Here is a 12230-nt window from a genome sequence, read left to right as displayed (position 1 = left end):
CGGGGAGGGGGGTCCGCGGAAGGTCTGCACCCCAGCCCCGGCGGCCGCTGCGCCTCTCCATCCTCAGCGCTGGGAGCTGGGCCGGGACGCCGCCCCGCCCAACCCAGGGCAGGCACAGCCCGGACCTCCTCTGGCTCCGCCTTGGCACCCCCACCCCCAGCTGCTGTCACGTGCTGGCCATGCAGCCGCTCCCCAACACCAGGGGGAAGAGACCCCCTTCCACCCAGCGGGACGGTCCCAGGCCCCTCGTGTTGAAGCTTAAAGGGGCTTTAGGGTGAGGTGCCTGCACACACTGGCCTCCCTCCCACGGGCAGGGTTTTAGGAAACCCCGGAAGCAAAAGCGATCCGCCCCTCCCAAGCAGGACTATGTATGGCTAACCCTGGGTGGGGGGAGCCCCTCTCAGCCCCTGCACCCACATGGTTGCTACTGGGCCCAGGAAGGGCGCTCCAGGCCCCCTATTCCCACCGCACTGCTCCACTCAAAGACTCGGAAACTCCGCGCCCCCAGGCTGGCCTCCCCGTGGCCGTGGCCGGCTGGATACCAGGACAGGGTCTGTGGTTCACCAGCCGGCACCCAGCACTCCCCAGCCCTCCAGGACCCCCACTCAGGCCAATTCCCCTTGGATGGGCTGGGTGACCTAAGCCGTCAGAGGTGAGAGCCGAGGGGGAGACAAAGAACCTGGGGGTGGGGGAAGGGGTGCCACACAGCAAGTGGCTGAGAGCCTGAGGGGAGGGACTAGGGCAGATGCCCGCTGGGTCCTGAGGCCTACTTCCCTCTCCAGATCCTGGGCAGCCCCTGCCCTTGCCTGGGGGCCTGAAGCCCCGCCCTCTCCCCCAGTGAGTCCAGCCAGGGTGGGCCAGTTGGGATTGGGGCACTTTGGGGAAGGGGCTCAGGGGACGGGGTGCAGATTGGTTGCTCTGGACCAGAGAGGGGAGGATGGGAACCCCCTCCCCCCTCCCCTCCCTCCCCTCGTCCTCTGTGGCCTGGTTGTACTCCTTGAGTACAAGGGCTGGACCCAAGTCGGCTCGCTCCTGCAAGGCCAGCCGAGTTAGCCCTTGGAAACCACCCACGGAGCCCAGGGGAGGCAGAGGCGAGGCCTGGCCTGCGCTGCCCCCTGGTGGCATCCAGGGCAGGGGGGTTGGGGGCTCACCTGCTTAGGGCTCACCACATGCAAGAAGACAACAGGCCTGTAATCGCAGGAGTCGATTCTCCTCTGGGGTCCCCCAGACTGCCCTTTGCTGGCCTTTGTCAGACGGTACACCTGGTTGGCCTCAGACACTCGCTGAATGGAGCCCACACAGCCCGGGGCAGCGCTGGAGAGTGCCTCGGTCCCCGGAGGGGCCAGCTGGGGTCGCACTAAGCGGCTCAGCACCCCGGGGACGAGAAGCAGAGTGAGTGGAGGACGTTCTCTAGTGGATCAGAGCCACGTGCAGGAGACAGAACCACAAGCCGCGGGACACCTGGTGCTCAGCGTGGCATTCCCTCCCTGGCGGGGCACCGACGGCACCCCGACGGCACCCCAGCACACGAGGCTCCCCAGGCATCCAGCTGGGCCGAGGTCTGTCCCGTGGCCCGCGTCCCATTGGCTGTCATCCTCCTGAAGACCTCAGCTGACCCCCAAGCGTTCTACATGGTCCCACTGTCTCTGCTCTTGACTTGCTGGCTGTATGTGTAGCTTTTCTCCATTTCTGGAGACTACGTGGTCGACCTGTCCCTGCACCCACCCCGCCCAACCAGGGGCCTCCCGCCACCTGCCGCCACTGCTTCTCCATCCCCAGAAGGCCCAGTGCTCAGGCCTCATGAGGGGAGCCTCATGAAGGGCCCAGCAGAGGCGGCGCGCTGGGGACCAGGGACAGCCGAACGGCGCCTGGCGGCGGTCCCGGCACTGCTCCTTCCACACACGGCGAGCCCACTGCCTCTGTCCCTCCTCCTCCACCCTGGGAGCAGCCTCCAGGGTGCGGTCCGTGGGGCGACCACCCACTCTCAGGAGCACCCCACCAGCCCCTCTCCCTCCTCGGAGATGTCCTTGGTCCTCCCTGGGAGGGACTCATGTGCCCTGGAGGTGGGGTGGGCACTCCCCCCCAGTGCTGGGGGCTTCACTGGCCCCTAGGACCACAGAGAGGCCACTGCGGGGTTCACGCAAGCATACCCGGGGGGAGGCCCAGAAGTCCCGGTCAAAGCTGCCACCCCACTGAGGAAGAGGGGAAGCAGAAATAAAACACCGCTGACGCCAAGGCAGCTAGACACCGAGTGGACTTGTCTTGCGGCAGGGGGTGCCTCGCAGACCCCAGACGCACAGAAGAGCACCATGTCACAGTCCAAAGGAAGGTCACCCTCCCCAGTTGTTAAACATGTCAGCACCAGAATGGGAATCAAGCCCGGGAGGAGGGAGGCAGCCGGGGGACCGCAGCCCACCCCTGGGGACCCTGGAAACAATGCACAGTGCTGGGCGCTGAGTGTGGCCTCACTGGGAGCAGCTACTGGGAGCGGGCTCCAGCCCCCGGGGCGCCCACCCAGCTGGGGAGCTCAGCCCCTGCGGAGAAGCAGGGCTGACGGGCCCACCAGGGGCCGAAAGGGTCTGTGGGTGAGTGGGCGGCCCGCCCCCAGCAACGTTCTCAGGGGCCTAAGCGGGCCGTGCGACGATGCCGCTGTCCTGGGGTCTAGACCCCGATTCCGGGCGCAGGAGAGGTCGCCGGTCCGGCTCCGGTGCTCCAGGGCGGAGACGCCCAGCGCAGCCAGGTGCAGCGGGGCCAACGGGCAGCTGCTGGCGGGAAAGGAGCGGTGTGGGGCGTCTCAGGCCAGGCGGGCCCACAGGGGACAGACACCATCTCAGTGCCCGGAAACGACGCGCTAGGCACGCCACCTCCTCCAGGCACCCCTCCCCGCCCCCAGAGCAGCCCGGTGCCAAACCCACCTGCACCACCTCCCACCCATCTACGGCCGGGGTCAGGGACCGGGTCGCGGCAGCGGGAGGGCCCACCTGGAGGGGGCGTCACACCAGGAGGAGGCTGGGGCTGCGCAGCTGCTGGTACACCTGCAGCAGCCGCTCTGCCGTGGCGCACGAGCTCGCTTGGTCTTCGGTGCTCAGCCGGTCCCGCAGCGTCTGCACCTCCCGCAGCAGTGTCTGCAGGGGGGAGGCGGCACTCAGACCCCCACGTCCCTGCCGGGCACAGCCTGGGCCCTGCTGCGGGACTCCCATCATGCACAAATCCCACTCGGGAGGAACAGTCCCCACTCCCCAGGTGGCAGGGGGAGCCAGCAGGAGCCAGATGTAGTGACACCCACTCTACCTCCCTCCTGAGCCTCGGCTGTGAGCTCCGGGGACACCTGAGGCCTGTGTGTGCCCCTCCGCCCTCACTGGCCAGGCTGGGGGAGGACGATGAGGGGCCTCACCTCGTGGTTGACCTGGATCTGGTGGAGATACTGGACACGGAGGTCGGGTGGGCTGGAGCTCTGGGCAGCGTGCTCCACAACCATCCTCTGGGGGGGGGGGGACAAGGGCAGGTGGCTGGAGAGGACACTTCCCAGCCCCATCTGGAGGGGGTGCCCGGGGCTCTTCCAGCCCCCACCTCCAGGGCCCCTCTGCATTTTCCACTCCAGGCCCAGCAGTTTACTCGGAAGTAATGTTCTCCTCGCTTCCTGCCCCTCTGCTGAGCACCTATCTCCTTGTCCTCACAGAGCTGCCTCCTGCCCGCACTTCTCTCGTCCTCAGTGTCAGGCCCGGTGCCCGCTGCCCTCACGGGGGCCACCCAACCTGCCCTGTTCGCACGTCCGCTTAGAATGGCTTACTTTAGGGCCGCTTCTTGTCATGCTTTCTGGGGAAACCAGGCATGGGACAGGCTGGGGCGGGGTGGCCCCGGGACAGGCTGGGGCAGGGAGGACCCTGCTGCACAGCAGATCACATGCCGGTTCTCACGTGCGGGCGCCCATCGCTGGGTCCACAGTGTCGGTTGACAGGATGGACCACGGTCTGCAGCTCCCTGTCAGGAGCCTAACCTGCCCCCAATTCATATGTGGAAGTCCCAGCCCCAGCGGCTCAGCACGTGACCACTCAGAGCTGCGCAAAGGTACAGGGTAGGGGGAGGCCACACACGCGGGCCCCAAACCACCGTGAGCGGCAGCCCTGTGGGAAGTGTGCAGGCAGGCACAGACGGCAGCAGCGGAAAGACCCGGTGGAACACGGTGTCTGTGTGCCTCGGAGGGGCCTCAGTCTCCAGCACTCAGTTCTTGTCCGAGCCCGGGCTGCGGCTGTCACGGCAGCCCTCCCAGCCAGGGGTCGGGTCAGCACGCTCCTTCCCCAGTGCCACATTAAGCATCCAGTTCCCGGCTGCCATGCCCGGCATGTCCGGAAACGGCCTGGCAGCAAGGAGGGGACAGTCGAAGCAGCTCCTCTCTGGGCAGAGGGAGCGAGAGTCAGTCTGGAGGCTGGTGTCCCCGGTGGGCAGAGACCCCTCAGGACTAGATCCCCGAGCCGCCGGTGCCACGGCAGCCCAGCCACGCTGTGTGGGGTGAGCGCTGGGGTCACAGGCTCCTGGCTCCCTGGGGCGCCCCGGGGGGTCTAGCACAGCACCACTCAGGGCCGTGTCGAAGCCTAAATGCCGACTGCGGGTTCTCGGATTCCCAGATCTGGGGCCAGGGGGCGGGGGAAGGCTGGGAACGTGCACCACAAGCTCCCAGGTGGGGCTGCTGCCAGGGCCACTGAGAGCTGTCACAGCCGGCTGGTGGCTACCACTGTAGACCTTCTGGGAGCGCCAAGTGTGAGGAGACGGGCCAGCCAATCTCGGAGCCGGGGCTCTGCCCCACCCAGGGCACCAGGTGACAGATTCCATTTGGAACTCAAGGACAGCACGGTGGCAGCTTCCCCTCATATGCCGGGTGGCAAAATGGGCCCTAGCGGCGTCAGAGGCTGGCCGCCACTCCCACTTTCTTGGCAGAGATGGGGAGGCTCAGAGTGCAGACACCTTGTCCCAGGATCCCTGCTCAGGGCATCGCCCCCCAGGGCATGGCCTCTCGGCCCAGCCGGGCAAGTGTGGAGACTGCACACGAGCACGACAGGTGGCACATGGACCTTCTTCCTTTGATGCGGCACTCACGCGGGTTCAGGGGCACGATGGGCGGCCGGCGGCACACCAGATGGCGGGGTTCCCGAGGGGCCATGCGCAAAGCTGCCCTACTCGCCCCCTGCTGCCCACAGCTCACCCACACGACACACGGTGCACAAGCAGAGGAAGGACGGTCATCCTGCAACCCCCGCGGTCCCATGTGCAGCGCCCCCACTTCCCGGGCAGGCCCACGCACCTGCAGACGCCCCACGACAGCATGGTGTGCCTGGCACAGGCTGGCCAGAGAGGGGCTCTCCACTTGGATCTCCACAGCCTGCAGGGGCCCTGCTGCGCCCAGGTGGGTCACCGTCACCTGCAACACAGGAGGAGCCTCACTGCCCATGCCCGGACCTGCCCCGTCCCTCCCTGGGGGAAGCTCCCAGGAGGGGCCCTGCTCCCTAGTCTGGGCGGCCCCCCTGCACCCTGGAGCAGAGCGAGGGGCAGAAGAGCTCCCAAGCCTGGGTCTCCCCACCTGCTAACTTGTGCCTGAGAGCCGGCCAGCCCGCACCCGGCCAGCCACAGCCCGTCGGGAATGGCGGTCTAGAAAGCATCCCACTCCCTCGGGTCTACAGGGCAGGGACTCTGCCCCCACTCCGCTGAGGACAGCCCACACCGGGCATCCCACGTCACCTGGCAGCAGGGCCAGGGTTTCAGACGTGAAAATGAGAGCGGAACGGGTGCCCAAAGTCAGCCAAGTGCCCCCCAGGAAGTTCTAGGCACACCGAGCTCAGGAGGAACCCCTGGCATGGGCAGGCTGAAAGCCGGGACACCCCAGCTCGCTCCCCACACAGGTCCCAGCGCCCCAGGGGTAGAGCCACTGTCCCTGGCAGCTCCTCCTTCTGCAGCCTGGGGGACGTGCTGGGACTGCGGGCGCTCGCCGGGCTGAGCGCCGGCCCTTTCCACCACCGGGGCCGCCCCAGCGCACGCATGCTGTCCGGCCTCAAAGGCCGTGCGGTGGGCGGCCGCCTCCTTGGGGACAGGTGTCCAGGCATTCTGGGCCTCTCTGCGAGCCTCCATCGCTGGATTTTAAGTCTGCTGGGATTGACCCTGGGCCTGCCGCCAGGAGCACCTCGGGAGGGAAGGCGAGCGCGAGAGGGCGTGGCCAGAAGAGCACTGGCTCAGGGACTGGGGTCAGTGGCCGCTACTCCCGGGGTACAAACTGTTGCCAAGCAACACGGGGGCACCTGGCCACGAATTCCAGCAGCGCGCAGGGCCGTCCCCACAGGGGCCTGAAACGTGAGGGCCACGCTGCCACGGGCCCCTCGAAGGCTGTTCCAGCACAAGCGCACGTCAGGTGGTGCACGTCAGAAACCTCTGGAAGGCCCAAGACTGATTCCTCGCAAGCAGCCCAGAGGTACTGCAGGCTCGCGGACGCCGTGCTGGAAGCCAGCAACACGACACTACTTCCCCAGAGAGCCGACCCCTGGCTTGCCTCTCGGACAACAAGGTGGAGGTCAGTGCCGTCGGGGGCCACTCCCTGGACGGAGGACAGCAGCCGGGCCCTCACCACGTCCAGGGCGCTGTTCTCGGCGAGCAGCCACTGCAGGGCGGCACAGCCCAGAGGCACGCCTGGTGGAGAGAGGCAGTGCAGGGAGCTGGCGAGGGTCCTGGGAGAGGGAGGAGCCCCACGTCCATGGGCCGGAGCCCGGCCACGAGCAACACCAACCTGGCTGACCGGCCCCCAGGGCGGCCTTCAGGAGCGCTGCCGACACCTTGATGGTGGCCACCGACGGGGGCAGGAACTTGGCCCGCAGTGAAGCAGGCCCTGCCGGCTCACTGCGAGGCCCCAGGCAAGCTCCCAGGAAGGTGTCCACGGGGTCACCAGTGGGGCCGAGCAGGCTGGGCGCCTGCGCGGGGGGCGAGGCGAGGCCAGGAAAGCGCAGGCACTGAAGCATGTCCACCGCGTGGTCGCTCAGGGGCAGGCAGATGCCCTCCTGCTCGGGCAACATGTCGGGGGGGCACCCGTCCAAAGAGGGGTCCTCAAGAGAGTCCGAGGAGGCGAGGGCCCTGCCCAGGACCTCCCTGAGGCTGTAGTGGAGTGCACAGGCCACCGTCACAGGCAGGTCCAGCGTGCCGTCGTCACTGGGACCCAGGGTGAGCGTCACCTCCCGCTGCTCGCCGGGGCCCAGCCGGTCCACAGGGATGGTGTAGGTGGTGGCCGAGCCGGCCGGGTCCGGGTCCGAGGCACGGGAGCCGGTGAGCACCTGCACGCACCAAGTCCAGCCCCGCCCCAGACTGAAGCCACTGCCATTCTGCACCCGGCAGGTGGCCGTCAGCACATCCCGCAGCTGCGCTCGGCTCCAGGCAGTGGTGACAGTGCACGAGATGGGCCTGGGGCCCTCCCGGCTGGCCAGCAGGACGCAGCTCACGTTCATGGCTTCATTGAGGCACGCGAGGGCCTGGTTGCGCTGGTCAACTGCCTTCTTCAGGGAAGACACTCTGGGAAGAACGAACAGGGCAGCTCAGGCGCGGGCACGGACGTGCGCCAAGTGAGGAGCAGGCCCCTGCCTCGGGGAGCAGCTCTCCGGTCCCACCCTTCTGGGGCCCTCTCGAAGGTGCCCCAGCGGGCCAAGCGAAGCCCCCTCTCAGGCAGGAGGGCCACAAGGGACAGAGGTGGAGCTGGCGGCACCCCCGCTCAGCCCGCCTGGCCTAGTCCACCAGGCTCACAGCCACGGCCAACCTTGTCAGGGCCACGTGGGTCAGGGGGTGCCACCGCAGGGCTGAAGCCTATAGACATCACCCAGGGCCACACAGAAGGGCAGGCAAGGGCTGAGGGGCGCCTACTTTCTCTCTGAAGGGGTCAGAGGAAGAAGCCGCTGGGGCCTTTCCTGAGACAGGGGGCAGAGACCTCCGAGGAGAGGGGTCCCCTGGGGGAGCTGCGGAGTCGGCAGTCTCCCTGCTGGCAGTGAAGAGGTGTGGCCAGGGCCCAGGACTTGGCAGAGGTCCCTTCATCCACCGAGGCGGCCACACAACACGGCATCTGGGGCTCTCAGCGGGGTCAGAGGCAAAGTAATGGGCCCAGCCCAGACCGACACCCCCACGCAGGGCCTTGTCCTCCCAAAGGCACCAACCCGGTAAGGACACGTACGGGCCCCCGCCCGACCCAGGAAGCCCCGCTGCTTACCTCTCAGAGACAGTCCCGATTCCAGAGAGTAGTTCCTTAATCTTCTGGCCAGTATTCTCCACCGGCCCTTGGGGGGGGCAGGGCACCGCAGAGCTCAGGTCCAGGCTGCAGGTCATCAGGCGGCCCCTGGCAGACAAGGCCAGGAGCCTGGTGCCACCTGAGGATGGACACCCATGGGGCCTGGTCAACAGGTGAGGAGGGGCAGGCTGCTGGAGGCACAGGACAAATGTGGACAGAAGCCAGTACCCGGGTGAGAGAGAGGGTCCTGGCGATGGCCCTGAAGAGATGCAGGATGACCGAAGAGCCCTGGATGTGGGCCCGGCAGGGGGGTTGGGTGGGGGGGCAGAGGTACTGCCCACATCCACCTGAGGCACATGGCGTGCGGGCCACCGAGTCAGCCAGACGCAGCTCTGCCTTTGATGGGCCCCCCATGGCAAAGCTGCCTCCAGCCTGAAGGGTGCCGCACAAGCCCTTCGTCATCACTCTGCACTCACTGGGACCCTCCTGGAAGCCTGCTACCTCTCTAGCATGTTCCATGCCCCACCCTACCCCTGGGCTCCTGGGGGGAAGCCTGCTACCTTTCTAGTACATTCTACTCTGCCCCTGGGCTCCAGGGGAGCCTCCAGAAGACCGGCTCCACCTCCCACAACTGTGTGCTGGTCCCCCAGGCCCAGGGCTGAGGCAGAACAGCGGGGCACAGAGGGTGCACAGGCCGAGCTGCTGCTGGGCGCTGCCATCCACAAAGCCCTCTTTCCCTGTGGTCCAGACACTGTTGAGTACTGTCCACGCAGGCGTCAGGGCCTCGTGGGCTGTCGTAATGTGAGTGTGCGCTGGGGGTGGGGGCTGGCTCCACTTTGCTAACACAGTGCTGGGCAAACATGGCAAAAACCCTCCGTGCTCCATCTGGGGAAACACAGAGGCAGAGCTCCGGGATGCCGCCCGCTCCGGGGCGGAGGGGACTCGGCAGCAGGCCACTCGGGAAGCAGGGCAGGCATTTTCCCGCCTTCAAAAAACACCATCTGCCTCTCCCTGGACCACCCACATAAGACCTGTCACAGGGAGACGCTCCCACCCTGGGTCACCCAGTTGCAGGCCCCTCCCAAGGAGAGCAGCCAGCGGCGGCCGCTGCCCACACAAACCACACACCACCAGGCACCCCGTGACCCGAAGGAAAACCAGCGTCAACGCCCAGGCCCCACGCGGCGGGGAAACGCCCGGCGGTCAGGTTTTTGGGAGGCGCTAAGGGCCCGAGACGGGAGGGCGGCCCGGCGGCAGGGGAGAAGACGGCCACGCCGGGCTCCGCCCCAGCACCAGCTTTCCTTTCCCAGGTTTACACGGCTGCTCGTACCTGCAGGCACCTCGGACAACACCGAGAGCGCGACGACGCTGCACACGCCCAAGCTGGCCGGACACAGCAGCGAGGGCAGGCTTCCCGGGCCCCCGTCAGGCTGCCCGGGGTCCGGGGGGGCGCCTCCCCGAGCCAGGTCCACGACACAGAGGCCGGAGGCGGTGCTGTGGTACACACGGCCGTCTCCGCCGCAGGCTGCGCACAGCACGGGCCCCGGGAGCCGGTACTCCTGCAGCTCTGGCGCCACGGCCCCGGCCTCATCCCAGCTGGCCCTGACGGCCAGCACCCGGCCGCAGTGACCAAGCGCCACTAGGCAGTCAGGGTGTGTGTCCTCCATGTCCGGTGACTCTGTCCTTAAGGCTCCGATGAAAACAACGGGTTCCTCCAGGTGATGTAGGATCTTGACAAGGGCCTTCGGGTCACCCGGGGCCAACCTGGAGGTGACCAGAGTCTTCAAGACCACACAGCAGAGCTGGCCATCGGGGAGACCGCAGAGGACCACAGGTGATTCCAGGAGGGAGGCATCAACTCCAAAGAGCAGCCCGAAGAGGGCCCGTTCCAGCACAAAGCCCCCGGAGCGCCGCAGACGGTCGCGCGGCCCACTGCAGCCTGGTGGTGACGCACAGCACAGCACTGGGAGGAAGTGGGGGGCTGCAGGCTCCCCCAGGCTCCCAGCCGGAGGGCTGGAAGTGGACAACTCCACCTCGCCGATCTGGCCCGGGGGTCTGGCATCCTCCCCTGGACAGGGACACCCGAACAGCTGTACCTTCCACTGGGCAGGACCCTGTGCCAGGGTGATCAGCATGTCATCGAGCACAACGAAAGCACACAGTGTGGCATCGGGGAGGATGCAGGCATCTGGGTCCACAGGGCTCACAGGGCAAGGGGGCTCACCGTCCTCACTGTCCTCACTGTCGTCCTCATCCGCGTCCCTGTCGTCCCCGGCTCCTTGGCTCACAGACCTTCAAGAACCAGGGAGCTGTCGGTCAGAACGTTCATGAATTCTCTTCCCAACAAACCACAGGTGAGTGCACAGGGCGCAGAGTCTCCACAGGGAGTGACCTTGGTGGCTGTTACAGCCTGTCAGCACCCTGCGAAAGGCCCCCCAGGGAGCAGCCGGCCTGCCACCTGCCCTCGGACTCTTCTGACCATTCACCCAGGGGCACACGGGACGGGATGCATCCAAGCTTCCGGGAACGGGGTGCCGAAGGAAAATTCCCATCAGTGCAGCTGTGAGAGCTCTCAGGGCCTCGTCTCTGAATCACAGCCCCCACCTCTTCACGTCCTAAACCGGCAGTCAGCAGGTACCTGTGTCCAGGATCTGCACTAGTCCCTGGGAGAGGCCTAACCCCCCTAACTGCTGACTCAGGGTTCGGGGTGTTTTGGGTGTGACTGCTAACCACAGAGACCCCCCCTTAAAGGGTGTGTTACACCAGAGGGGCCAGGGTCCTACCCCAGGCTGCACACTCTGCAGCCTGAACCTCGTTTAGTGCGGATTCTCCTCCAGCAGGAGCCTGCTAGAGAACGCACATGCCGGGGGTCGGGAGCGCCCTGGGCCCCCCCAGCCCTACAGATGAGGGCCGGTGGGTGCTCACTCTGAACCTGCTCCGGGGCAAGCAGAAGGCACAGAAGCGTGTTTGAGTAGACAGAGTAGGGAGGCCACGGTCACAGACAACCAGAGTCCAGCTGAGGCCGTGTCAGCCTCCGCCAGGAGTGCTGCCCAGCGACCGCTCTTCACCTGCTCGCCTGGTCCAACGACAAGCAGTAGATGCCTTTCTGGGCGCACAGGGCGTAGAGCGCCCTGCGGGGGGTCGAGAGCTCCAGGTGCCACACCCGGCCAGGGAACCTGTACACAGCCTGGACATCGGGGAGAAGGCAGCGTCAGGCCGGCCGCCAGAAGGACCGAGGGGAGGCGGAGGGCAGCACCTCAAAAGCGCTGGCCCCTCCCAAAAAACCAGGATCCCCCACGTCCAAGTCTCCTCACCCCCTACACGCTGTCGCCTAGCCCTACCCCCTCGCCCCGGAGGGCCTGTCCCCCGTGTCCTCCCCGGACCCTGGGGTCCACACACCCGACTCCTCCCCGCATTCCCCTTCCCGGGAACCCCCAAGACCGCCCCCTCCCCGCCCCTCGCGGGCCCGAGGCCGCCGCCCGGCGCTCACGGTCAGCAGCCTCCCGTCCTGGTCGTAGACGTAGACAAGCTCGCTCCCGGTGGACACGAAGATCTCGGCCCCGTGGCACAGCACGCGAGGCTTGCCCGCCGCCAGGCCCCCGAGCGGGCAGCGGAAGCCCGCCAAGTACTGGACCCGTGGCGCGAAGCCGGCCATGGTGCCGGCGAAGGCTCGGGGGCGCGGGGCGCTTTACGGCCGCCCGCTAGGAGGCGCGACCTCCGCCGTAAAGTGGTCCGGGCGGGGGCGGACCCGGGGGCGGGGCCAGAAGGCGGGGGCGGGGTCCAACCTTGGGTGGCGGGCCGGAAGGCCACGCCCCTGCGAGGAAGCTGGTGGACCCAGAGGTTTGGCAAAGGGCCCGCGTGTTTAGAGCCAAACGTGGGAAACCCCAGGGCCTGCCCTAGAGGATCTCGCCCGTCCGCCGCGCGGCCCCAGGCACCCTCGTAGGGGGGGAACCCCGCGGCACCTCCCACGCCGGTGCGGTGCCTG

The 12230-nt window shown here is 67.3% G+C and overlaps 2 protein-coding genes across 9 annotated transcripts in view; one reads left to right on the top strand and one right to left on the bottom strand.

The window, feature by feature from the left end:
• The window catches only part of FSCN2 (fascin actin-bundling protein 2, retinal), a 7821-nt gene extending 5578 nt beyond the window's left edge, over positions 1-2243 (top strand). Inside the window, exons 5-7 of the mRNA XM_029927111.1 lie at positions 8-274; positions 509-652; positions 1229-2243. Coding sequence (XP_029782971.1) covers positions 8-274; positions 509-652; positions 1229-1361 — 544 coding nt within the window. The 3' untranslated portion in view covers positions 1362-2243. The remainder of the gene's footprint in view (positions 1-7; positions 275-508; positions 653-1228) is intronic.
• On the bottom strand, positions 2237-11933 carry FAAP100 (FA core complex associated protein 100). Of its 8 annotated transcripts, XM_029928146.1 has the most exons (11): positions 11736-11933; positions 11314-11432; positions 10470-10537; positions 9576-10313; positions 8228-8384; positions 6770-7542; positions 6536-6672; positions 5300-5416; positions 3395-3481; positions 2982-3125; positions 2671-2762 (listed from the first exon to the last, which is right to left on the bottom strand). In XM_029928146.1, exons 1-10 carry the CDS (start codon positions 11898-11900, stop codon positions 2994-2996), a joined length of 2493 nt encoding a protein of 830 aa, XP_029784006.1. In that variant the 5' UTR covers positions 11901-11933; the 3' UTR covers positions 2671-2762; positions 2982-2993. The 8 variants fall into 8 exon arrangements, with proteins under 8 accessions (XP_029784002.1, XP_029784003.1, XP_029784005.1 ...); XM_029928140.1 differs by having other exon boundaries at positions 9576-10537; XM_029928144.1 differs by having other exon boundaries at positions 3395-3412; positions 9576-10537.
• Positions 11934-12230: the final 297 nt, after the last annotated feature.

The sequence above is a fragment of the Suricata suricatta genome, chromosome 17 (genome assembly GCF_006229205.1).
Source record: "Suricata suricatta isolate VVHF042 chromosome 17, meerkat_22Aug2017_6uvM2_HiC, whole genome shotgun sequence".
NCBI lineage: Eukaryota > Metazoa > Chordata > Mammalia > Carnivora > Herpestidae > Suricata > Suricata suricatta.
The sequence above is the reverse complement of the archived record's forward strand: the minus strand, read 5'-3'. Positions and strand labels throughout refer to the sequence as shown.